This window comes from Rhamphochromis sp. 'chilingali' (assembly GCF_963969265.1).
Source record: "Rhamphochromis sp. 'chilingali' genome assembly, chromosome: 10".
Taxonomy (NCBI): Eukaryota; Metazoa; Chordata; class Actinopteri; order Cichliformes; family Cichlidae; genus Rhamphochromis; species Rhamphochromis sp. 'chilingali'.
This window is the reverse complement of record NC_137937.1, coordinates 6001082-6025586: the sequence shown is the minus strand read 5'-3', so window position 1 is coordinate 6025586 and position 24505 is coordinate 6001082. Positions and strand designations below refer to the sequence as shown.

Here is a 24505-nt window from a genome sequence, read left to right as displayed (position 1 = left end):
ATTTACTCAGCCACAACAGACATGTTTGTCTATAAAACCGACAAAGCTGTAACAGAGCACCTCCAGTGCAGCAGATAAATCATTCACAGGTGGATACAAGGACCAAAATTGGTACATAAACTCTTATGTTTAAAATAACGAGTAAGGATAAAGTAGAAGGACAAAGTCTTGCATTTTCGAATGATCTAAATGTCAAAACGTACACATTTGACTGATTGTTTCTTTTGTTTACACAAAACAAAGTGAAGACAAGTTGTGTCAGCCAAATTTTAGAATAAAAGAAAAGTCTTCACGCATGGAATACATTACTTAGCTGCATGCATCATGGTGCTTTCAAAGAGGTAAAAAACCTTGACCTGCACAGCATTGCCATTGGAGCAACATCTCATTGAGCTTACTTTGCTTTTCATGAGACCAAGAAGTTTTTAAGTTACAAATTTGACTTACTTTTATACTCACAAGCCCAAATCAAGAGTAAAACCTTCTAAAATAAACAATGGACAAATGGCAAAACTTTTAACTGGCTGCAGAGGGACAGACAGACTTAGTGCATATATGCACTTCTGAAAGATCATTTCACTTATCTACTGCACTATAATCTTTACACCGTGCAGAGCACTGATGCTTACATGCGCAGCCCCCAAAGATCTATTCTCAGTCAGGAAAAACCCTGCACGCATGTGTTTTTTGTGGTGCACCTAAAAATAACTGACAGTAAGTGCAGTAAGCCCACATACAGTAAAGACACAGAGTCTTCGCTGCATTATTTGAGACACATCTGTGATACAGTCATCCAAATATTCAGGATAAATAAAATAGATCTTTTTTGACAACACAGTTAAAAGTTTAGAGTACCAAGAAGCTGCTTTTTTAACATCTGGCACAATACACATGTGCTTGGTAAGCTGCCAGGACACCTCAGTTTACAAACTGTGACATTTCTGCACATAGTGTACTTTGCAGTTAGATGCAAGTCAACTTTTATGTTGTTGTTTTGTAGGTCTATGAGGCCTAATAACATAAGAAAAAACAAATCTTTGTTTTGCTGAAAATTTATTTTGGGAACAGTGAAGGTGAACGATGCCACTGATCCACTAGCTAACATCCTAACAGCTGCACAGCCTGACTCTGGTGGTACCACTACAAACACCAGGAGAGTGCAGTGCAACCTGGCTCTGGACGATTAACTGATTAAAAGCACAAGTGGCTGTCCGTGTGACTCCGGACAGCATGTGAGATCCCATTACCACTAGCATCATAGCTGCGTGTCTGGGGAGCAGCCAAAGTAATGGAGCTTAACCAGCTTATGCAATGCATGTGAAAATATAGGTTTATGTACTGTTTGTTCAAACATCGTTTGAATGTTAAGTTTCAGTGTCACGAAATTTGTATGGCTGTTTTTGAAATCTCAATTCTAATCTTTTAAAACTTCACACTGACATGTCTGTGTACCTCCATAAGAAGGCTTTTCTGTTTTGCTTTCTTGGTGCTGCCACTGAAATACTTGTTCCACATCAAAAATCTGAATCTACTGTAACCGCATTTACTGCATATTTTCGCTTGGTCTTTCTCAAATTACACTGGGTCACCTTAGTAAAACGTTTTGGCTGCTTAGACCGAAAACCAGCAAATTCAGCATTTCAATAAAAAAAAAAAAAAGGCAATAGTAGCACAAGCAGAACGACTTTGTTTATATTTGGGCCATATAAAAGAAAACATGGAGTATATTTCTGACCGGTCTCCCCGCTGCTCCAGCATGTTGAGGCTATGCAGGGTGGTGGTGATGTCCTGGGGGCAGATCCCCGTCAGTTTGCTGAGCTGTCGTATGGTGATCTGCCGGTCGCGGAGCTCGTGGAGACACTCCAGCACCACGCTACGCCAGTAGGCCATGTAAGACAGCCGACCTAAGTCCGACAGAGGCTTCTCCGGAGATCCTGGCTGTCCCTCTCGCTTTGACAGCAAGTAGCCTGCAGGGAAGGAGGAACCGGAGATAAGGGCATCATGAGCCAAATGTTTGAATTTAGTCATTATGTCTATGAAAAGAGGAACCATCAGTGTTTAGTTAAAGTGATCCCAATATTCTCATTTCAAACTGTGATCATTCTATTCGTTTTTAGAAAATAAGCAGCACTTACTGAAGTCGATGAGAAAACGCCCATAGCCCTTGCGCTGGTACTGTGGAAGAATCATGATGCATGATACGTTGTATTTCTGTTGACAGTGCTTCTCCTGAAAAGAAAAAAGACAGACACATTTAACCATTAGAGGAAAAAAGAAAAATAATAATGGAACCACATTATAAAGCAAGTCTGTGTGTGTGTGAGCTGGGTGTTAATGGTGCTGTGTCTGCTCCCTAACTGCTGTGCTTTGGCAGTGAGGTTGCATGTTAATGGGAGCACCTGCAGAGGCAAACTCCACAGAGGGACAATGGTGCTCACAGCAGCCACTATTTATCTGGGACACCACATGAGCATTTGTATGTTTTAGGAAGTTATTTCAGCTTCATTTAATCTAAATAAAAAAAATAAAAAATAAATAAATTTATATATCTATATATCTATATATATATATATATATATATATCTATATATCTATATATATATATATATATCTATATATCTATATATATATATATATATATATATATATATATATATATATATATATATATATATATATATATATATATCTATATATATCTATATATCTATATATATCTATATATCTATATATATATATATATCTATATATATCTATATATATATATATATATATATATATATATATATGAGTAAGTGTTTATATAATCCCACAACAGAGCTGTATTTTGCTTAAAAATTGTGGGAGAGTCAAGAAAACACAAAATCCAGACAAAATAGATCTTTGCAGAGAAGTTGAGTGGGGGAAGATGAACTGAAAGCCATACTACCTTAGAGAAGTAGCCAACAAGGTGACAGCCTTTACTGTCATTCTGGGTGAGGACGTAGAAAAGGAAGGGCTCCACATCGTAGTAGAGGGTCTTGTGGTCCAGGAACAGTTTAGCGAGTAGACACAGGTTCTGACAGTAGATTGTGCTAACATTCCCATCAACCTGTTGAAAGACGTTGGTAAGAAAACACAAATCAGTGCAAAGCACAGGACTTCCTAAATAGCTACTTTCTCATCCCTGAAACACTAAAGTGCTGAGTTAAATCTCCAGGCTGCTGTTAGGGAGCTGTGGAGCAGAGTGAAGGTGAATGGATTAGAAGTTAGTGTTAGGCTATGATCTCCCCTGTGTCCCTGTAGACTCCGAAATACACAGAGGCTGGAGAGAAACGACGAGTGGTAAAGAGACGGAGGGAGGCTCAGGTTGGCAGACGGCCAGTTATCTGTGCTCTCCTCGGAGAGAGGAAAGGACTGCAGAGTGGAGGAAAACAGAAGCTTCGACGGCCGTGTCCTGCAGACAACAATCCACTCAATTCAGTGGCCGCTGTGCTTAACTGCAAATTCGTCTCATTATAACTTTGATACAAAGAACAGGATATTCCACTAAGGCGGGTGAGGATGTCACAATCACTTTAAGGGTTTTTGACTAAGATATATTTATATAGTTGGTGGGAAAGCATTATGCTATGCAGAAACTTTCTCCAATAAAGGGTAAAATTGGACAGGCAGCGTGGGAAACATTTGAAAGGACTTGTGGGTTTGTACTGTGCAACTGTGTGCAGGTCTGAGGTGGCAAGAAGACTAGATAAAAGTTCATCTAGTGGCAAGTAAGCCATCATTAATTGCCTTTTTAATTTTCTTTTTTAATTTACAATGAGATACATCTAACAGCAGGCAATTTTTCAAGCCCAACACACAGAGCAAAGTGTTTATTTTATGAGGACGTGAACAGGCAAGATGATCATCAAGTTAAAAACACACTAAGCTGATGATTTTATTTGCTTTTCTTCTGCTGGCACAGCCAAGACACTAAAACAATGCAGCCAAACAGGAAAATATAAACTAAACTCAAAACACCGTTAGGAGATCACGGCAAGTGATCGTTATTTTATTTTGCACCGATATCTATCTATATCCAGTACTAACACTTAACACATTCACCTTATATGTAAGAAACCTCAAACTGGGAGTCTACACAAACCCGGCCTGAGGTCGTCACAGTGCTGGTCCTAAGCGAGGGTTGCATCAGTTAGGGCGCCGAGCATAAAGACTGTGCCGAGTCCGGTGATGAAGGGAGCAACCAAAAGTACCTTTATTCATTTATTTATTTTTTTCAGTTAGCGAATCACTTCTCACTTCTCTCAGGGAAGTCAGAATGCACTGGAATGCACTTCTACAGCAGGAAGCAGCTGCATTCCTCTGTAGGGCCACGAGGTCTTGGAGTGCGGTCACACAGACACAATCCAATACCTCGAGGGAGGATTGGCCAGCGTAATGCTTTATGTCATGTGTAGAAAACAAAAGCCCTTTAGAGCAACTATTTATGTTGCAGTAAATCGCTCTCATTTCCCAAACTGTCAAAATGACGTCAGATTTTCCGTCATCAGCGACAGAAAATGAACAGAAGTCGTCTCTCTTTGTTACAGCGCTGGCCACCGTTACTTAGCTGTTACACCTTCTGCACTTTGAATTTATCAAAGATCACTGACACCCAGGCAGTCTTTCAGTCAATCCATCACCTCCCTGATGTCTGAGATAAACCAAAAACAGCAGAAAAACACTCAAATGAGCTTCTCCAGATCCTGATTTGTAACTACACCTATTCATAACTCAGAGTTTCTGTATTCAACCATCATTTGACCAATTCTGCACAACAGCCTTGGGAGTAACACACAGTACTCTCATTATACACAACTAAACCTAACAATAGCATCACAGTGCAGCAATATTTGATGAATGTGCCTCAAATGGTGAAATTGTTAAAACAGTCACTCAGTTCAATTCCAGACGGAAACACAAATCTCCTTTGGGGCTGCTCGGGAAATACATCCAGTGTAAACACTGCCAGGTTAAACTCGTTGAGCTGCCCGCTGTGGTGACCGCTTGTGACGAGGAAGCAGCCAAAAGTGTTTTCAGGTGACACTCACCCATCACTACATCTGCTTAACCGAAGAGGAAAAGGACCAAAAAGGAAAAAGGAATTCACTGAGCTGTGGTCTTAGTTTCCCCCCACTGTCCTCAGCTGACTGAGGTTGTAAAATATAAGACGAAGCTATACGACGTACTGCGTATTACGTAGAAGCCTTTTTACAATATCACAATAATGGCTACTGTACTGTTTCACTGGATACATGAATGCATTTGCAGGTCTGTTAACTGTGCCTGCTTTAGTGTGTTTCAAAGACATGTTAGAGAGGATCCTCCTGTAAGAAGCACAGCGTGAATTAAAATAATTCTTAAGCGCCTGGATGCAGAAAATACTTTGTGTGACTTTTCCTTTTTTATTGTGCCATCTGGAAGTTGCGGGTGTTTTTAGAAGCTCTTTAGTGGTTTTTGAAAGACTTCATTCCCAGCGAGTTATCTCCAGTTTAAAAAAACAACAACAAAATTTAAAAACAAAACAACACAAAGCCACATCTGCAACTTCCTCACCTCGAATACAGAGATGTCGTCCTTCCTGTAGATCTCATTGGCAGGAGGGTGGAACCAGTTGCACTTCTTCATGTGCTGGTAGAGGATGCTGCGACTTTTCATGTAGCGCAGGCAGAACTCACACAGGTAGAGTTTAGGTAGTCTGGAAACGGGAGCACAAAGACAAAAGGACAAAAGGAATGGTTTTAACGGTTTTGCTACACAAACAAACAAATCCCAACATTTTTCTTCTTCAGCTGGAATATTTACTGGTCTTTTATAACAATCGGCTAGTTTTCTGGTGATGCAACAAAGGCAAATGTCAAACTGGGTTTATTTTTCCTCCAAATGACATTTGCTGAACAATTAAATGTGAAGGCTTTAAGAACTTCTGATTAATTTTTTAGAATAAACACTGATATCTTTGCTCTCACGCCTTTTTTCTCTGCGCACTTTTCCAGTTTGCATCCATCAGGTATTTTAAATTGCTGAGACAGAAACATACACACAGTGGGATGAATTTTAGTGAACAGCAACAAACTGCAGAAATGCCCATTTAAAAACACCTCCGACTACGGATCCCTGTCACAGAGGGTGGCAGTGTAAACGGCTTATGACGAGCTCCATTATTCGGGTGGTAATTTCTACACCTACGAGCAGGATTGTGAGCTAAGTACCTCATGCTGTTGCGTTACATTATGGTGCGTTAGCTTACCTGCTGTACTCCTGCGGGTATGGAGACGAATACCACGTCTGGATTTCATACTTGCCAAATTCAATGACTGACGGGCAACGCATTTGAGGGTCTGGCGGACCCGTCACGCCAACTTTCTGTTGGGAGAAGGGAAAAGGCAGAGATGTTTATGGTTAGCTACAGGTTTACAACTGGCGGGGGATTAGCAGGCCATGAGCCAAGCAGAGACACCAGAAATCATCAGCAGAGTATCTCAGACTGTTACAGCAGGAGAGGGCACCAGGTTTACATTACTCTTACGTGGATCTTCCTGGTTTGCCCTTCCCAGCCATTTACATCATGTACTCACCGTACACGATATTCACTGTCACCCAGCCTGGAACAGTTCTGCTCATTAACTCACACACTTACACACCACTGTGGCTATTCCACATCCACAACAGCGTTTTAATACGACTCCCATGGTGTTAACCCCACACCCACTCTCTGGTCAGTTTACTGCTGCACTATTCCCTTAAAACAAGCCATTAATGTGGCTAATTTACACTTCCTCTCTGACTAACGTATCAGAACACTGTCGTTAAAGATGCCCCGCTCAGTCATCGCACCATCAAACACAAGACTCGTTTTACGTGCTTTATCAAGACCCAGTCTTAAACATTCATGGGTAGTTTTACTCTAGCCGGGCTGTTTATGGAGTAGGGCTGAACGATATATCGCATTTGCGATAATATCGCGACATGATCAAGTGCAATTTTCTAACCGCAAAGGCTGCGATTATATTATACAATTCATGGGCTGCATCCTCCTGAGGCCGCATTTGTAGACCGATTACGTCACAGCGACGCGCCGAAGGCTGTCCAAATTACTACCATATCCCAGAATTCATAGCGCGGCCCAGCCAAACTCCAGTTTCCAACAATGGCGGCCGCTACTAAGTTTTAAAATTACTCATACTAATCTTTCTGGGTCACAAAATAAACTTTTAACATATTTTCAGGCGAGAAAGTAGTTGTGTAAACATCAAATATCTGCTCGGTTTATCAAGATATCCCATATTTGCAAAAGTGCTTCGACGTTTTCAGAGGCGTCTGCTACCCACCAGCTCGACAGCTAGCCGGGAGCTCGAGGGTTACTGATGCGGCCGAGAACGGCACAACTCCCGGCACATCATTTTCAGATCACCGCGGAGTTTCGCTGCTCGGGTTAAACGTAGTCACTTAGACAACCTAAAAATGTTATTGTTGGGCTTTTTTCAGTGTTTTGTTTGTTCGTGAGTAAATCGGTTTGGCTGAGATTAAAGTTATTAGATTAGATAAAATAAAACTTTATTAATCCCCCGGGTGGGTTCCTCCTTGGTTTTCACACAGCTGACTAAACGTCAAACAGAAAACTTATTAAACAGAAGTATGAGACAGTCGAGAATTTACGCCAGTGTCTGGTTATATTTTAGATAGCAAGAAGCAGACGGCCGAGTTTATTAAACTCCACCGAGACAGCGGTGACGCTAATCAGAACTAGACCGTCCAATTTCACGCCTTTAAATTTTAAAGGCGTGTTTGTGTGTGTGTTTATACAATTGCTATTATGTTTGCACTTTATGTGTAATGTTACTGACTGCAGAGATCAGTAAGATGTGTGTATTTTTTATTTATTAGTTTTATTTATTTAATATTATTTTTTAATTGAATGACTGTCTAGTAGTTCACAGATGTCGAAAAATTGAGTGTGGTAAAGCCACTGATTTTTTTTTTATGTATATTTCTGCAATCTGCACATTGTACTGACTTTCATTTTAATGTTTACACCAGGGTTCCTTGTCAGCACTTTATGCTCAGATGTTTGTAAGCTAAAAATAAACTATTGTGTATGTTCAAATATACTGTTGTGATTGAAGAAGTTAAATAAAAATGTCAGTCATCAATTCATGCATCACCTCATGTCATCATAACAGAGGTCTGTCTTCCAGGAAAGAACAGTTTAAAATTAATGTAATATAGTATTGGCCATACTATATGATGTATTGCTTGTCTTTGTTTAATAATACAGAAGACAAATACCTTAAAAAATAATCGCATATCGCATCGCAATCGCAATATTGGGGCAAAAAATCGCAATTAGATTATTTTCCATAATCGTTCAGCCCTATTATGGAGCACAGTTTGGCATCAATCACAAGCAGAATGTGAAATTCAAGCAAATGTCCAACAACAACAGTAAAGACTAATCAGCTTGTTGTAAAGCTGCTGTCCTAAATTCAATCCATTTTATTTGCATCTTGAGGTCACGGCCTGTGTGTGCTGCATCTATGGTAATGGATCATTTTAATATCCATATTGAATCTGGCAGCTGTTCCTAATTTCTTTCCTGCACTTCTTTGACACACACACAGGGCCTGCAGCCCTCTGTGAGCCAGCAGCTTCATCTCTTACAACCAGCCAGCTGTTGACTTGGCTCTTTCTGACCACATTCTCACCACGATTGAGATTTACGTGTATACCCTCCAGTCTGGCAGCCGCAGTCCCAGACTCACAGCTCTCAGATTCCCATGCTGATGCAATCTCATTGTCCAATTTGGCCAGTGTTCAGCGTCTCCCTTCCCCACTGTTGTCTCGTAATAATCACACGTACCTGTAGCGCCAGCTCCTGGATGTGTCTGAACAGCTCGATGTCTTTTTCCGTCAGGTTCTCGTGGCCGGGCAGTTTGTCATCTTCGTCACGCCAGTCGCTGCCTTCCTGATTGTCTGGGGATTGAAAGACAATCAGAAGTTATTTCGAATCCCAAGATGTCTGCAGACTTTCAGGGCGCTTCACAACAAACAGCTGTGAGGCTCTTATAACAGGTCACTTTCTTATATTAAAGCCTGCAATCACAGGATGTTAGAAAGAGTAACATTTAGGTGAGCAGCATCCCTAAATGCAATCAAAATTACCCCAAGAGAAGTAGCTGAATTCATGTGAATCACATGATTAGTTGTGCGTATGTTGGCGTGGATACAAAGCCTGTTACTTCAACTCAAGGCTGAAGCCACAACTCACAAATCTCTTCATCCATAATCAGTCCCATTTTATTCTGAAAGTTCTGACAGGAAGCGGACGTTCGTATCTCCACCACTTTTAGGACGTTGCTCCCGTCGCTGCCATTCTTCATCTGGCCACGCTTTCCTCCGTCTCCAAAATAAGTCACATCGCCGACATGCACGCTGCGCCCAGTGATCGCTGCTCTAATTGCTTCACAACAAATCATGCTCCCTCAGCTTGTGTGGAGAACGAACGTACGGGCCGCGCCGTTTCTGATTTAATGACGCAGCGAAGCGCAAATTATACGTCCAATTTGGCATATGATCTGTTTTTAAGGCGTTTTTTCACAATACATCGGTTGAATGAACGGGAACAAAACCGCTGCTTGTTCTTTGCCGCAGTTTGGCGTCATTTGTGCTCGAGCTACGGTCTGTAATCTCAGCGTGACACACAGCAAAGCCTGGTTAAAGCGAAAGACACCGTTTTTCTACACTTGACAACAACCTCACTTCTGACTTTAAGAGCGATCAAAAACATCACACCAGCTGTTCAACAAGTTTGCAGTTTTCCACAAAAGCAGCACTTTACTCACGCTAAACCCCGTGACGTGAAATATTATCAGCTAAATTAAAGCTGCCAGTTTACTTTCCACATATTTATTAAGTTAGCTGATAGCTAAGACAGTCTTATTTGTTTTGCTTGCTGCAGGCAGTAAACACACATTAGCAACACAGGCAAGAGTGGAAGAGACTTGTGATAATGGATGATGAGGGTGTTCTTCATTCTTTCTAAAACACACATGGGTGCCGCAGAAACCTGAAGGAAGCGCTGCTGCTCTGTCACATTTATTCTTTACTTATAACTCTCTGCTTTTACTCTAAGAGATTTCAATGGAAACAGACCTGCAGGCGGACACTTCAAATTACAAAAGCAATTTCTTTAAATGCATAAGCAATCATTTTCTCCAGCTGAGGAAAAAAAATAAAGCAATTCCACACGATTTTTAGCCTTGACCTACAATTTCAAAATAAGTAACATCACGGCTGAATCGTCTATAAAAGAGGGACAAAGAACACAAAAGCAATGTGAATGCTTCACAGTAACAGCTGATACCTACAGAGTCTGTAAGCAAAGCACCTGCAAAGGACTCATGAAAATAGAGCACGTTTTTTTAAAAAGGTCAATTTATGTAATTGATTCAGATATTAACTTTTTTTTTTTTACCGTTTGTGTTTCATTTCTGTGCTGTTGCTCTCTCATTAAACATAACAGATCATTAACATGTCTTTATGTGCGTTACTTTATCTCAAAGTTTTGTTTTCATGGCAAATGTGAATCTAAACTGTCTGATGGTATGAGCAAAAAACAAAAAAACAAGCTGATCTTTCCCACCTCTGTCATCTCCTTCGCCTTTGCGACTGGCTTTCTTTCGGATGCGGCACTGCTGTGAGTAGTCCACCACTTCCTGCCGTGCCTTGCGGCCCTCGGGAGATGGCGTGAAGAACTTTGTGAGGGCATCGATGAGGCCCTTGGTCTTGTTGTTGAAGCGCAGGCTGCTGTGTGACAGGTCGCCGTCCTCCCGCATGGAAAAAAGCAGCCTGTCGTCTCCGGGGTAACCTTCGCAGGAGGAGCTGGAGGAAGAGTTTGCTGAGGCCGAGCGCTTCCGCCGACCGCGCCCTCCCAGCTTCTTAAAGGGCCGCCCCGGCCTGCAGAAGACAAAAGTGTTAGGGTCAAAGTCACAATCGGTCACACATTGTAATCACTCTGCAGTGCAAAAACCACCTAAACATGCATTTATCTGTGTATGCCACAGTGTGCACACAGTGGTTGGTGTGCAGTACAATCTCCAACATACTTGGAACCACCTTACTGCATTATTATATATACCAAAAAAAAAAAAAAAAACCTTTGGCATTACTCTTTAAGGGTAAGATCTCATTACTGTCAGTGTCTCAAATTTCTGCATGGCATTCGTTAGTATGGAGGACCAAAACAGTCAATATTAAACATAAGAAAATAATGATAATAATAATAAAAGTGTCGTGAATGGCACCTTAAGGTGATTAATCACTATTAATCCCATTAAATGCATTTTATTTCATTTTAAATAAAATACAGCACTAGTAGGTTTACTACTGCTGTAAATCTGTCTTTGTGTTGATTCTAGTATTCATTTGCTTTTAGTCATTTCACCATTAATTTAACCATTTATCTGATTATTTGATCTCATTCTATACATGTTTTTTATGTTAATTATGACAGACACCATTATATACCCCTTAGAAAACATCTGATTACTAAGTGGTTTCTAAGTCCTCCATACTCTCAAACACCTTGGGTCTGTGATGAAGCAGACACAGGTGCTCTCCATCGCAGTGACACCGCCTCAGACAGAATTAGTTGAAGACGTTTGTGTACCTGTTCTTGGGCCGTCCCAGCGGTGCGTTGTAGCGCCGTTTGATTTGCGCAGCCTTTTCGTGTAAAAGCTTCTTTCCCTTTTTCCTTGGTTGGCAGATTTGACAAATCCACATGCCTAGGAGACGAAGAGGAAAAATGGAAGTGTTCACACACTGAGACAGTACCGGCTTCGGTGCACATACAAACAGGCTCTGGGAAGCTTGTAATGCATTAGTGCTTAACAGTGATGCATTAGAGTGAGAGCCATCAGCTCAGGAGATGGTTTAATCATTAACTGCCATCATAACGGCGATGCAGAAGAGCAATGTAGGAGCGCTGTGTGGTCAATCGGAGGAATAACAGGTACGAGTTTGGCTCGGAGCAGATAATGGAGACGGGATACGAGTCTTGTTTAATTACCTTTTGGCATCCGCGTGAGAGGAGGATCGCAGCACTCCATGTGGAAGCCCCGGTCACAGGAGTCGCAGAACAACATGTTGTCCTGCAGAGAGACACAAAATAATGACAATCGTCTTCAGGTCACACGAGTAGTAGAACAACATATAATCCACTAAGTAAATACAGGTGACACCGCTGATCAAAGCTGCTGAGCTCATTTTAATTCCATATTGTGATGAGAGTTTTGCATACTTTGCCTTCCCTCCATCCTCATAGCCTGTTTCATCATTGTGCAACTGGCAGCATGTTGTGAATTTTCCTCTTAACCTCTCCGCAAACATTTGAATAACAATCATACCTCGCCTGACAAGTAAGAGAAAAGAGTGAAATCATGCCGATGCTGACTAAAATAGCTCATTCCCAGGATCAATCCCTGGATAGAGACGCTGATGTCTATCAGCATCTCTATCTGGCACTTAAGCTGAAGATCGAGCGTTCACAGCGACTGTCAGGCTGCCAGGACGCCATATTCCTTCATCCACTCACCGCATTCTTTCCTTGATCCTGACAGCTGCTGCAAGTCTTGCATTCGATGCACTGCCACCACAGAGCCTTGACTCGCACTGTGAGCTCCGGGGAGAATTTGAGACAGGACGGGTGGCCTGCAGGTAGACAGACACACATACACAAACAAGCACGTCAACATCACACACACTTTTCTCTCACACTCTCACTCTATTTTTTTTTATGTTTGCTGCTGACTGACAGTTGTGACCCACTTGCATCATTGAAGGAAAAAAGAAAAGAAAGAAAGTCCTTTTGGAACTGGAAGCCCTCACTGAATCAAACCTGGCTGCAAAGAGTGTGTTAAAACATAAATGACAATCTGTCAGAGCCGTGCTTTTGCAATGTTTGAAGAGCGGCAAACAAGACGGCCTTGTCTGGGACGAAACCCCTCTGAGGGAAGAAGAGGAACACGCTTGTCTGCTTCCGATAAGAGATGTCCTTAGCAGGAGTACTACAACTTGCATGCCAATAAAACCAAAAATTGAACCAGGAATATCAACTGGGTTCAAGTTTAAGAACCACACCCGTTCATAATTAAACAATGTTATGTTCAGATACTAAATGAAGTTGAAGTGTAAAGTATTACTGAGAAGAGTGAAGAACATGACTGGACAGTTTAATAGACTGATGAGCTGCTGAGTGTCAGTAGCCACTTAGACCGAATCAACTGGAGGTCTGGGCGGTTAATTAAGTATCAATTTCAGTTACGAAATTGGCTCCAAACAACTGTGAAAACAAAATAATCTGAATACATAAATAACTTTTGCATTAATTTTCACTATAAATAAATCACCTGCAGGCCTTTTGTTAATACCAATGTGTACTCGTAGGTATGTTTTTGTCCCCAACAGCTCCAACTCATTCTTAGTTTACTACATATCAGCCAAGATAATCAAAAGAGGGCCTCTGTCTCCACACTGCTTAGGGTCTATCACGTGTTTGTTTGTTGGATGTGGGAGTCAGCTGAAGTGTGCAGGGTCCTGCCACTGCAAGATGGTCAACACCTGCTAGTCTGGGTCCATATATCACGAGCCTGTTTGCCACCTTGTGTGATAATCTGTTTTTTTTTTTTCCATTTGAATTCATGTTCAAGGAAATCCCTTATTTGAAAAGAAGACGTGTGTTTAGGTCCAAACTGTACGATATCTGTCGACTTAATGAATAACAGTGTTAAATGATCAAGATTACTATGCTGACCAAAATCCTTATGATTATTATGGACTTATTGAACTGCCATCAAAGGGTGAAAGCAGTGAAGTGTAAGCTGCCTTTAAATGTCTGACAGCAGCTGCGTTTGTACATAAATGCAGTTGAAGTATCAATTAAGTAGCAACATAAAAGATGAAGCACCAGAGACAGCTGCGCGTGTGTGCATGCACACACTGTGAAGTTTACATCTTCCTAAGATCCCATCATATTTTAAAGCCACAGTCTATGAGTCTGAATGCATGCTTTTTTAAAATAACTTCTTTAATGTGTCACCACCAGTTACATGGATGTTTTTTTGCAGACAGCTGATTGGCTCCTCTTGTGCTGTATCTGTTCTCTCTACAAAACCTGAATAGTGCAGAGTCTTGTAGGCGGCACTCACCGCTGTTGCCACAGTCGGCGCAGGAGATGAGCTCCTCTGGCTTCTTGTCGCGATTCTGCTCCTTGGTCCCCAAACAGAAGCTGCAGATGGGGATGGGCTCCGCCACCGGCTGGCAGAGGGACAGAGCAGACAGGAAGAGGGGGGGACGCGGGAGAGAAGAAAGGGGAAGGGGGAAAAAAAAAAAAAAAAAAAAGAGTCGAGACTGTCAGTCAACTTAACAGCTTCATTGTACAAATGAAAACAAACAAAGTGGCCTTGTGTGTCCCGCCACAGCGGATGACTGCTGCTGTGTGTATTAAGACGCTAACAGTGAACTGAATGAACGCTACAACAACACCTCTGGAGCACATGTGGATTTCTGAACAAAGAGTTTTAAGATGATGAAGAACACGAGAGCCACTATGATTAGCGGCTTTGTATAATTTATGTGGCGTGTCACGTTAGAGACTGCCATCATGTGTCACCGTCTCTGCTGACTCCTCTGCTGTTTGATCAAAAGCTGGGACTGGGCTCCTTAGCTCGTACTGGCTCAGGCGCGTAGTTCCACTGCAGCGTGTCCCATTTTGACACGTTTTTCTCCCTGAAACATACCATTAGATATTCAGTTCTGCGACTGCATGAATCTTTTAGCGGGTCCCCTGAAAGCACAATCCGTGGCAGCAGCAGGTGTGTGCTCAGGCACAAAACAAGCCCGATATCTCATATGCGCGCACGCACAAACCTAAGCCAGGTTTGTGTCCATGAAAACAAAAGGCTGGATAACGTTTTGTTAGACATCAAATAAGACTTGTGTGTCCAATAAAGCTGAAAAATCACATCCCTTAAGCACTGCAGGTGCACTTCACAGAAACAAGCACAACAGGGGGTGGGGAGGAGGAAGGACATGAGGTGACTCTCCTTCAAAGTTTCTGGATCCTGGAAGCCCCGAGGGGAAGTGACAGTTTACTCGTACGCAACCAGTAATTTTCTTTTATCTGTTAAGCAGCTTCAAACAGAATGACTAAGCCTAACGTTAAAATGCAGCCATAATAATTTATACTTTGGTTTTCTTACTTACAGCCTGCATAAATGTTACTGTATGCAAACAGATACAAATAAATGCCAGGAGAACTTGTGCTATGACTTTAAAATTGTTAGTCTTGCATGGTGACCTGTCGTCCTGCTAAAATCAACTTGGATGCTAGCCTGCTTTAAAAAAAAGAAGAAGAAGAAGAAGAAGAAAATGCTGAATAATGAACAGCTTAGCCCACATGATTGCTAGCTGTAAAGGTGTGCCAAGCAATTCTGAGTTAAAAATAACTTCCACATGTTCTGAGGTTCAGCCAATGCCTGTTTAGAACTTCATTAGGACAAGAAACATAAACACAAAAAAAGGCCTGAAAACGCACCAAACAAGAAGAGAACTAGAGGCTTCTCCAAGGCACGAAAATCAAAGCTCAACTACAGCGTGTTTATTAGAAGAAAATAAGATGCAACTGTGGCACAGCCACTGACTGTGAGAAAAACACTTGTGATGAACACTCTGGAGGAGCTACAGAGCTCTGTGGCTGAGATGGGAAACACTGTCCTAACGACATCTGTTGCCTGACTGCTTCCATGTTCTCAGCTCTGTGGCAGAAGAGTAAAGGAAAACCCACTGGTGAAAACGATTCTGCATGATATCTGGTCCAGTGCGTGCCAGCAGTCACAGAGGAAAAAGACTCTTCTGCAAGCTGAGACAATGTGGAGCATTTGTAAACCACCCTGAGCTCTTACATTCAGTCTGAATCCTGCACTGAATATCAGCCCAAACATCCGATGCAGCAGAGACGCTTCTCTGCGTCTCCGCTACTGAAAACAGGACCCAAGTCTTGGACCTGTGATAACTTTTCAAGAGCACATGCTTTGATTGCTGGGCTCTCAAAGACCAAACCGTCTTGAACAATCCTCTCTCAGCTGTACCCTCTGTTCTACTCACAGTGGGTCGCAACAGCAGACAGCACCACATATTTGATTTGGAAGATTTTTACTCTAGATGCCCTTCCTGACACAGAGTGTCCTCTGCTGGTCTCAAACTGGGGACCTTTTAGACATTAAGCAAATGTGCAACCCACTACACTTTGGTGCTACCCAGACCAGTTATCGTTTATATCAGATATCACACAGATGCATTATAACGACTAATGTCACGGGTACGCAAATGTGATATCAACACAAACACATTAGCATTCATACTGCAGCTCACTGAAGTCTTCTTCAAACGAAAGGTGTCATTGCTCAGGAAGGGGAACAAAGAAAAAATGGAAAAGGCACAACAGTAGCAAGCATCAACTGCTTCTAGCATGGAGACAGTAATAAATAAATAAATAAAATATATATATATATATATATATATATATATATATATATATATTAGGGGTGCAACGATATTCGTATCGATATTGAACCGTTCGATACAGTGCTTTCGGTTCGGTACGCATATGTATCGAACAATACAACATTTGTAATTTATTTTATCAATTTTCCTTCTGACGATGCTGTCTGTGTTGAGCGCTCAGTGAATCTGCGTTCGACTACTCCGCCTAGGCTGCACTGTCGAGCGCAGATCCACTGAGCGCTCAACACAGACAGCATAGTCAGAAGGAAGAGCGCAGGGCACCTCCCCCACCCTCATTCAGATCTGGCGTTTGGAATTATTTTGGTTTTCATGTGACGTATGACCCTGAAGGTAAGCGAGTCATGGACTAAAGTAAAACAGTATGTTGGATGTGCCATGCAATGCTCAATTACATGGGTGGGAACTAGTGTGTTAGCGCAGTTAGCTCGTTAACGTGTTAGCCGTCTAGCCCCATGCACGGAGCGATCGGCGGTAGCTCGTTAACGGAGATTTGCTGTGTTGTGGCGTTAAGGTCATTTCAACGAGATTAACCTGAAAGCACTAGTGGGAACACAACGAATATGACTGCACATTTACACCGACATCATCCTAGTGCAAAGACAAAAACAACAAGCATGCTACTAACTTTAGCCGAGTCATTTAGACAGCTGTTAGCACATGATTCTCCTTATGCTGCTGAGAATATAGCCCAGAAGAAGCGTATAGTATAGCTTTTATTTTGGAAAGAGCCATTTCTCTGTAATAAACTCTCTTTTCCAAAGATGAGTGATTCCTCAATCAGATACAGGGCTTGCAATATCGCTAGCCTGACGTCCTGGGGCTAACGATTTTTTCAGTCGGGCTACCAAAATCTATCTCTTCCCTGCCCGTCGGGCTATTGTAGGAAAAATATATGTCAATGCTTTTGCATTCTTTCAGAAATGTAGCTGGGTAATTATGTCATTGGCATCGGTGAGCCACTGTCAATATGTGACATATTGAAGTCGCGTTTGAATTTGCGCTTGTTTTTTTGCTTTCACTTTGCAATCGTGCGAACTGTGTATAAAGAGCGACAGCACTGATCTGTGAGTGATGATAATTTGCGCACCAATTCCTCTGACATCGTCTTATTAATCGTTAGCTTACTATGCAAACATGACAAGTGAAATCTCCCGCAGCAAGCTTAAACATGTGAGAGGTTGATCGCGCAGAGAATCGCTGAGCTTATGTGAGTGCGTGTGTAAAAGCAGCAGGATATATATTTTAGTTCTGCTGAGCCAAATAAGACAGGTCAGGGTGAAGAAGTGACAGCCAAAGAAAAGCTTACCACAAAACGGAGAAGTTATGACAAATCAGACTATAAGGCAAAAAGAAAGTGCAGCTTTATGGTTTCATGGACAAAAGAATTTCTGTGGCTGCAATATGACGAGCTAAATAACCGGGGCTGCACATAAGTGGTCCGCAGGTGCGCATTCGCTGTCAAAATAAAAAACACGCACAAGGGTTAGGGTTAAATTTAAAAACTGTACTTTTGAGTTAAAATATATATTTATAATTTTAATAAATGACAAATTAAAAAGGCATGAACATTTTTTTTGTATCGAAAAAATATCGAACCGTGACACCAAAGTATCGAACCGAACCGTGAATTTTGTGTATCGTTGCACCCCTATAATATATATATATATATATATATATATATATATATACATATATATATATATATGTCCGATGTCGGAGATCTCTGCAGTCCTGGGAACAGCTAAGATACTGCGCAGGACCCTCAAGCTCCCAGGCCTCTGGTAGAGGACCCGAGCTTGAAGGATAAACCGGCCACAGGGGCGTGCTGGGTGTTTTGTTTTTTTTTTTAATATATATATATATATATATATATATATATATATATATATATATATATATATATATATATATATATATATATATATATATATATAAATATAAAATATACCGTAATTGTCAGGCTATAAGCCGCTACTTTTTGCACCAGCTTTGAACCCTGCGGCTTTTAGTCAGGTGCGGCTTTTCTATGGATTGTCCATGATTTTTGTCATATCGTAAGACGATTTGTTTTGTTTGTTCCGGTGTTGTACGGCACTACATTGCCTGGCGGAAGGGCATGTGATCAGACACACAGTATCGGGTTCAAGAGTGGTATGTTGGTCACATGTCCATCCGCCAGGCAACATAGTGCCGTAAAAGTAGCGCGAAAAACAAACTTCAAAGTAGTGCTATGCGTTCAGCGGGAGTCGTGGATGATGTGCGGCGATAAACGTGCGAAAAGCAAGTTATGCCCAACTCCACCGGTGGAATCTGACAGCGTGGAAAAGTGTAAAAACATCCATGATCACCAACGGATTTCGAAGGGCTGGACTGCTGCATGATGGAGAGGAGGACACCGCCACGGCCCTTCAGAGGGTGTTCGACTCTGACACTGACAACAAAGGAAAGAAGCTGACAGTGGATGACGTAGCCATCCTGAGCCTGTTCGTATCCGACACTGGAGAAGAGGACTTTGGTGGTTTTAGTGCGCAGGAAGAAGAGAAAGATTGTGGTGAATGACTGACTTTTCTTCTTGTTAAAGCCGTGTCACTGCACCTGAGCCTAAAAGGTAGTCCAATCTATTTTTCTGGTGTGCCCTAGGTTATTGTTATGTACTACATTTGTTACTCATTTATGAAGCACAGTACATGTTTCCTACTTGTAATTACCGCTACTTGTACATATACCTAAAAAGTTATGCAAATATGTACCCATAACTTGTTTTTCAAAATATTAATAAAAGGGATGTGTCTCCAAACAGCCATCTCTTTCCTGACAATTCGCTTTGTGCATATTCTCTTACATATGATAAGTCAACATGGAAACACCTGCGGCTTTTAGTCAGGTGCGGCTAATGTATGTACAAAACAGGATTTTCCCCTGATTTTAGCTTGTGCGGCTAATATTCAGGTGTGCTTTGTAGTCCGGGAAATACGGTATATATAAAAAAATAAAAGGATTTTACTTCCTGGTCTGCAAAGTAAAGCAACACTGAAGTGCCTTAAACCCACATTTAATGTCAACCGGGGGCGATAAACAGTAGTTTCTGGGAAAACTGCACTTAAAGACCTGTGTAATCACTTCTCTGTTGGGTTTCAGGGCTCAGTCACTTATTTTGAGTCATAGTGAATGCCACATTCAGACCATTTTATAAATGTTAGGTCGTTTTAAGTGTCAGAAAGCAAAACTATCCAGTGGGTGCTTATTGGCATGTGCTTTCAGTCACATCAGCAGGTCTACTTTCATCGTGGTATCTTTTACACTGCCTACAGAAACCAAGAGTACGTGATGTGTGCATCTTTCTTCCTGTGCCGCCCTCGATCACCCTGAAACTGGCACTCTGTCATCATGACTTTGAAACCTTCATCTTTAATCAGATGGGGCCTCTTAACACACTAAACATACTGTGAATCCACAAAGTGACAACCTGAGCTGGCTCTCTGTCGATCTCTTAGATGGATAAATGCTTGTTGTCACCTGCCATGTGCTTGTGCAGTTTCACCGACACATGCACGGCTTAACAGAAAGCAGAGGGGTACAAAAAGAAGATAAAAAAACCCTTAATGTCTCCCAGAAGGCACAGTTATGTTAGTTTGTAATTTAAAACCAAACCGAGACAGACACAGAAAAACAGGACAAATTTGACCTTTATTGGAAACTCTAAACATCATCTGTCTCAAGGACACTTTTTAATCAACACAACCCTAACAATAAAGGTACTCTCCTTTATTAACGACACAAGAAGTACAAAGGAAACACCAACATGGCAGTGAGTGAAGCTGGTGTTAAGGTTTTTACAGCACAGCAGGGTAAATGCACGTAGCTGCGCCGAGCTAGGTAGGCCGCTTGCTCTGGCAGGGAGGAGACGAGGACAAGAGCTTGATTTATTGGGTTCATTTCCTTCTAACTCAGGCTGCTTCAGCACCCCCCACCCTAAACAGTGCAGGGACTGAGAGAGAAAAGGGGATACAATAAGAAAGTTAAGGGAAGTGAGAGGTAAATGGAGAGAGGAATGGAGCAGGCAAAGAAGAGGCAGATAAGCAGAGACATGCAGAGAGCACAGGAGGAGGACAGAGGCTTAGCTGTGGAGAAACATATACGCGCCGGCTCTATCTGTGAAAAGGTTTTACAACTTTACAGGCAAAACTTCTATAAATGGTGATCGTGCACTAGTTTATACTGCGAAAATGAAAAACAAGTCATTACCAATCTCCATCAGTATTATGAAAATAACTGAGCTACAAAACAAGTCGACAATTTCACTAAAAAGAAATGGAAGTCAGCAACAACAAGGAGGAAAAAAAAAAAAAAAAAAAAGGAGGAGCGCTGTGTGGAAAAAAAAAAAAGACAGCGAGGACAAAAATAACAATCCAGAGGGCAGGAGAGGGAAGGGAAAGCAATGAGCGAGGGAGAAAGAAAGAATGTGCACCAGTCCTCGGAGCAGCCTGCGTGCTACCAACACCTCAATCATTCCTGGCGCTTTAACCCCTTCCATGCCGGAGGAGGTCAACTGCTCCCACTCGGCCTCTGAGCGCTCGAGTAAACAAGAGCTGAGAAAGAGTGAGAGGGAGAGGGCGTGCTGCCTTTCACGCAGACACCTTGTTTAGAGACGCGCGCTACAGCGAGGCTTCAGTTACTGACTGCCACTACAAATGAAAAGGAAAAGCCAATCCTCTTGGAAGTGTGAATCTCAAATTCTTCCCAGGAACAGCCGTCTTCCCAGTTTCAACCTTTCCTTTTAAAGCGCTAGTTGCCAGAGCCCTTGTTGCGCCACGGCGATATTCCAGAAACCTCTCAGACTTCTTCGACATTTAACTTGAGGCGTGCGTGTTTGTGCGGATCTACGTTGAGCTGGCGTTTACACATTTTGGCTCCGAGGATTATTTGGAAGCCACAAAAAAGACACACCTTACTGTAACTGTTATTAGCTACCTGCTTTTACAAGACGGCATTAAAAAGAAAACCCCATAAAAACCTGTCATACAAGTAAAAGGTTTCCCCTTAAAAAAAAAAAAAGTCACCTAGAACAACAGTTGTACAACAGTTGAAGACAGCCTAGTCTGATCCAGCTGACACACCCACTGATGTTTTATGGATCCATTAACCACAGAACAGTCAACTCTCCTCCTGTGTGTTAACATGAATGCCGTGTTCAGAGGGATAATAGGTTATTAACAAAAATACATTTTTAAAAAAAATGGTGGTGACCTGGTTTCCCCTCCATATGCACAGCTCTCTCAAAGACAGAGGACAGGGGAGGGAGACAGGAAGGGGAGCACAATGGAGGGAAGGACGAAAGGAGAAATGAAGGAGGTGGTGGTGGGGGGTGTTGGAATAAAAGGCAATGGGAGAAAAAGAGAGAAAAGCGTTGCTGTTGTCCTTGTCTCAAGTCAAGGATCTCATTAACATGGGAGCCTGATCTCAGCTGGCCCCCCAACACTACCACCACACTTCCCTTATGTTCCCCCCCCCCAACCTCCAACACAAACTCATTGATCACTGTTACAGGGCACGCTGCGCAGCCAGACAACACACAAACACTCACTCCGAGAATCATTAGATGGTCTGAACACTGGTAGTCATGAGACACACCTTGACGTGCTGTCGGTTGGCTTACACGCACGGATGCTCTTGTGACAATAGCTGGCATGTAAAAGTAAATAAAGCATCTGAAATCTCAAATCCCTGTAGCTCCATTGGCCGGGTAGTGACGTGAAAATAACCGGGCTGCGTTATCCAGCGACAGCTTGCGGAAGACCCTGCGATGTGCAGTGCGTCCCCTCCCTTCAGCCGAGCCATCGCCCTCCATTTAAAAAAGGAAGAAAAAAAATCATCGAGGTTAGCCAGGGTGCACGGAGCTAAATCACGGCATCAAACGAAGCGGGACTGGCCATGCTCCAGCCGTCACTTCCACAGCTGCTCAACACATTGGCTCCATTTGTGGGGATGGTGAGGTTAGCCGTACGCGAGGCCTCACACAGCTAAGGTTCCCGTGCCAAATGCCATTCACATCACTCACTGGTGAGCTCGAGGTTACTGCTCCCCTTTGGGCACTGCCACTACTGCTAATGTAGCTTCTATAGACTCTTGGCCAGTTGCATCTGTTCGTAGCAGTTAATATGTGGCTCGCAGAGTCTCACTGCAAGACGGCAAGTGAAACCTGGCTGGTGCCAAAGCTGAACACTGCTAAAAACATTTTAGGTGTATGAACACCAACTGCAAGTGATCAAAACTTGAAAAATGAAAACTAAATTTCAACATAATGACCAGCCAGATTCAGATATTTTAGCATGACTTTCAGACATTTAAATATCTGTCCATCTTAGTCAAGCTCTTACAGGACATACAATAATACAACAAGGTGTCAGTTTGAGTAAACTCATCTTCACCACTTGTCACTCCACTCTGCGTCTACAGACAGGTAAAACAGAGAGCAGAGAAGGGAAAGCTCATGTCTCTGCATGACACGGTTACACTAAGTGACAATTCCAATTCACACTGACAGAGGTAGCCATCATCTGACGTGTCTTTGGGATGGATCAATGCAGCTGCGCCCCATATGCACGCTTATTTCAAACGTGCAAAAGTTCAAGCATGTACAGTCTGTGTGCTTCAGGGAAGGCTATAGCATGAAACCTCATAGGAAAACAACTTTTGTTACCTCTGTATAGGGCTGTGCGATATGACCAAAATCTCATATCCTGATATAAGAATTCTATCGTCCGATAACGATATAAATCACAAAAATGTAACATTTTCTGTAAATTCTGTGAATCTCAGGCAGCTCGACTTGCGGGAAGTGTTTCCGGCTGCGCGTCATGTAGCTGGAGTCGAGTGTTTTAACCGATGCATGAAACTATACATTTTTAGACATAAGTTGTAACAGCCGCTGTTTTCTTTGTGAGTATTTATTACACGGCGTGCTGCGGGGAAAAGCCTGTTCTAACGCTTGAGTATAAGGTTTATTTTTTAGCACCTGGCGGCTCTTTTTGACTTCTCATCTGTAAATAATCTGCTCTTTCACGTGATTCAGTTTATTTTGAAAAGTCTCAACAGGATCTTGAGCTTTATTGTGAAAGGTTTATGTGCAACATAAACAAGCGGACACTTGATGGTGTTACCGTCATTGTTGCTAACGACAATGCATAAAAACAGGCGCTTGTCTGTCTGTAGTGTGGTTATATAAAATATAAGAGAAAGAGAGAACTTTAAGAAATTAATATAGCCACTACAGTGACCATCAAAACGATGAAAAAAAATATTGCCGTAAACAGTTTATTTTGCGACACCACGAAACAAACGACAGCGTAAAATGAAACGATAGACGTTTTTATATCGTCATCCGATATATATCGTTATATCGAACAGCCCTAGCTCTGTATACCACTATAGCTCAGCTGCTTGAGCAGGTGACCCATGACCCAAAGGCTAGAGTCCTTACTTCAGTGTCCCGGGTTCAAGTCCACCCAAGCCATATTAGTTAGGAACTGTTGCCAAACCAAGACAGTGTAGTGTTGTGCTTTAGGGCTGTAACTGATCATAGTCAATGCTGGCTCATTTTCCCCCAATTAACTAATTAATTGTTTGATCCAAATAAGTAGAAAATGGTGTCAAATACCAACCAGTTATCCTCCGGTGGCTGCTTTAATTTGACAAAACACAATAAATAGAACAGAGAAGAGCAGCAAATCCTCATATTATCCCATTACCAAAATAGCGTGCAATTAATTTTCAATCCATCAAGAGCCTCCATTGTGTTTTGAGTAAAGTGGCCCTTTAAATAAGTGAACGCTAAAAACAGTTTTCCCATCTCTCTGCTGGCGGGTACCACCAAGTGTCAAACAAGAATTGTGCTTGTGGTTAC

At 42.1% G+C, this 24505-nt stretch overlaps 1 protein-coding gene across 4 annotated transcripts in view; it reads right to left on the bottom strand.

The window, feature by feature from the left end:
• Window positions 1-24505, bottom strand: part of kat6a (K(lysine) acetyltransferase 6A) — a 39524-nt gene that overhangs the window by 8087 nt on the left and 6932 nt on the right. For all 4 annotated transcript variants that reach the window (XM_080893926.1, XM_080893929.1, XM_080893928.1 and 1 more), the window contains exons 3-13: window positions 14226-14334; window positions 12614-12729; window positions 12089-12170; window positions 11690-11804; window positions 10664-10977; window positions 8882-8994; window positions 6272-6387; window positions 5578-5719; window positions 2930-3091; window positions 2136-2229; window positions 1736-1967 (exon numbers count right to left, since the gene is read on the bottom strand). In XM_080893926.1, coding sequence (XP_080750052.1) covers window positions 1736-1967; window positions 2136-2229; window positions 2930-3091; window positions 5578-5719; window positions 6272-6387; window positions 8882-8994; window positions 10664-10977; window positions 11690-11804; window positions 12089-12170; window positions 12614-12729; window positions 14226-14334 — 1595 coding nt within the window. The remainder of the gene's footprint in view (window positions 1-1735; window positions 1968-2135; window positions 2230-2929; window positions 3092-5577; window positions 5720-6271; window positions 6388-8881; window positions 8995-10663; window positions 10978-11689; window positions 11805-12088; window positions 12171-12613; window positions 12730-14225; window positions 14335-24505) is intronic.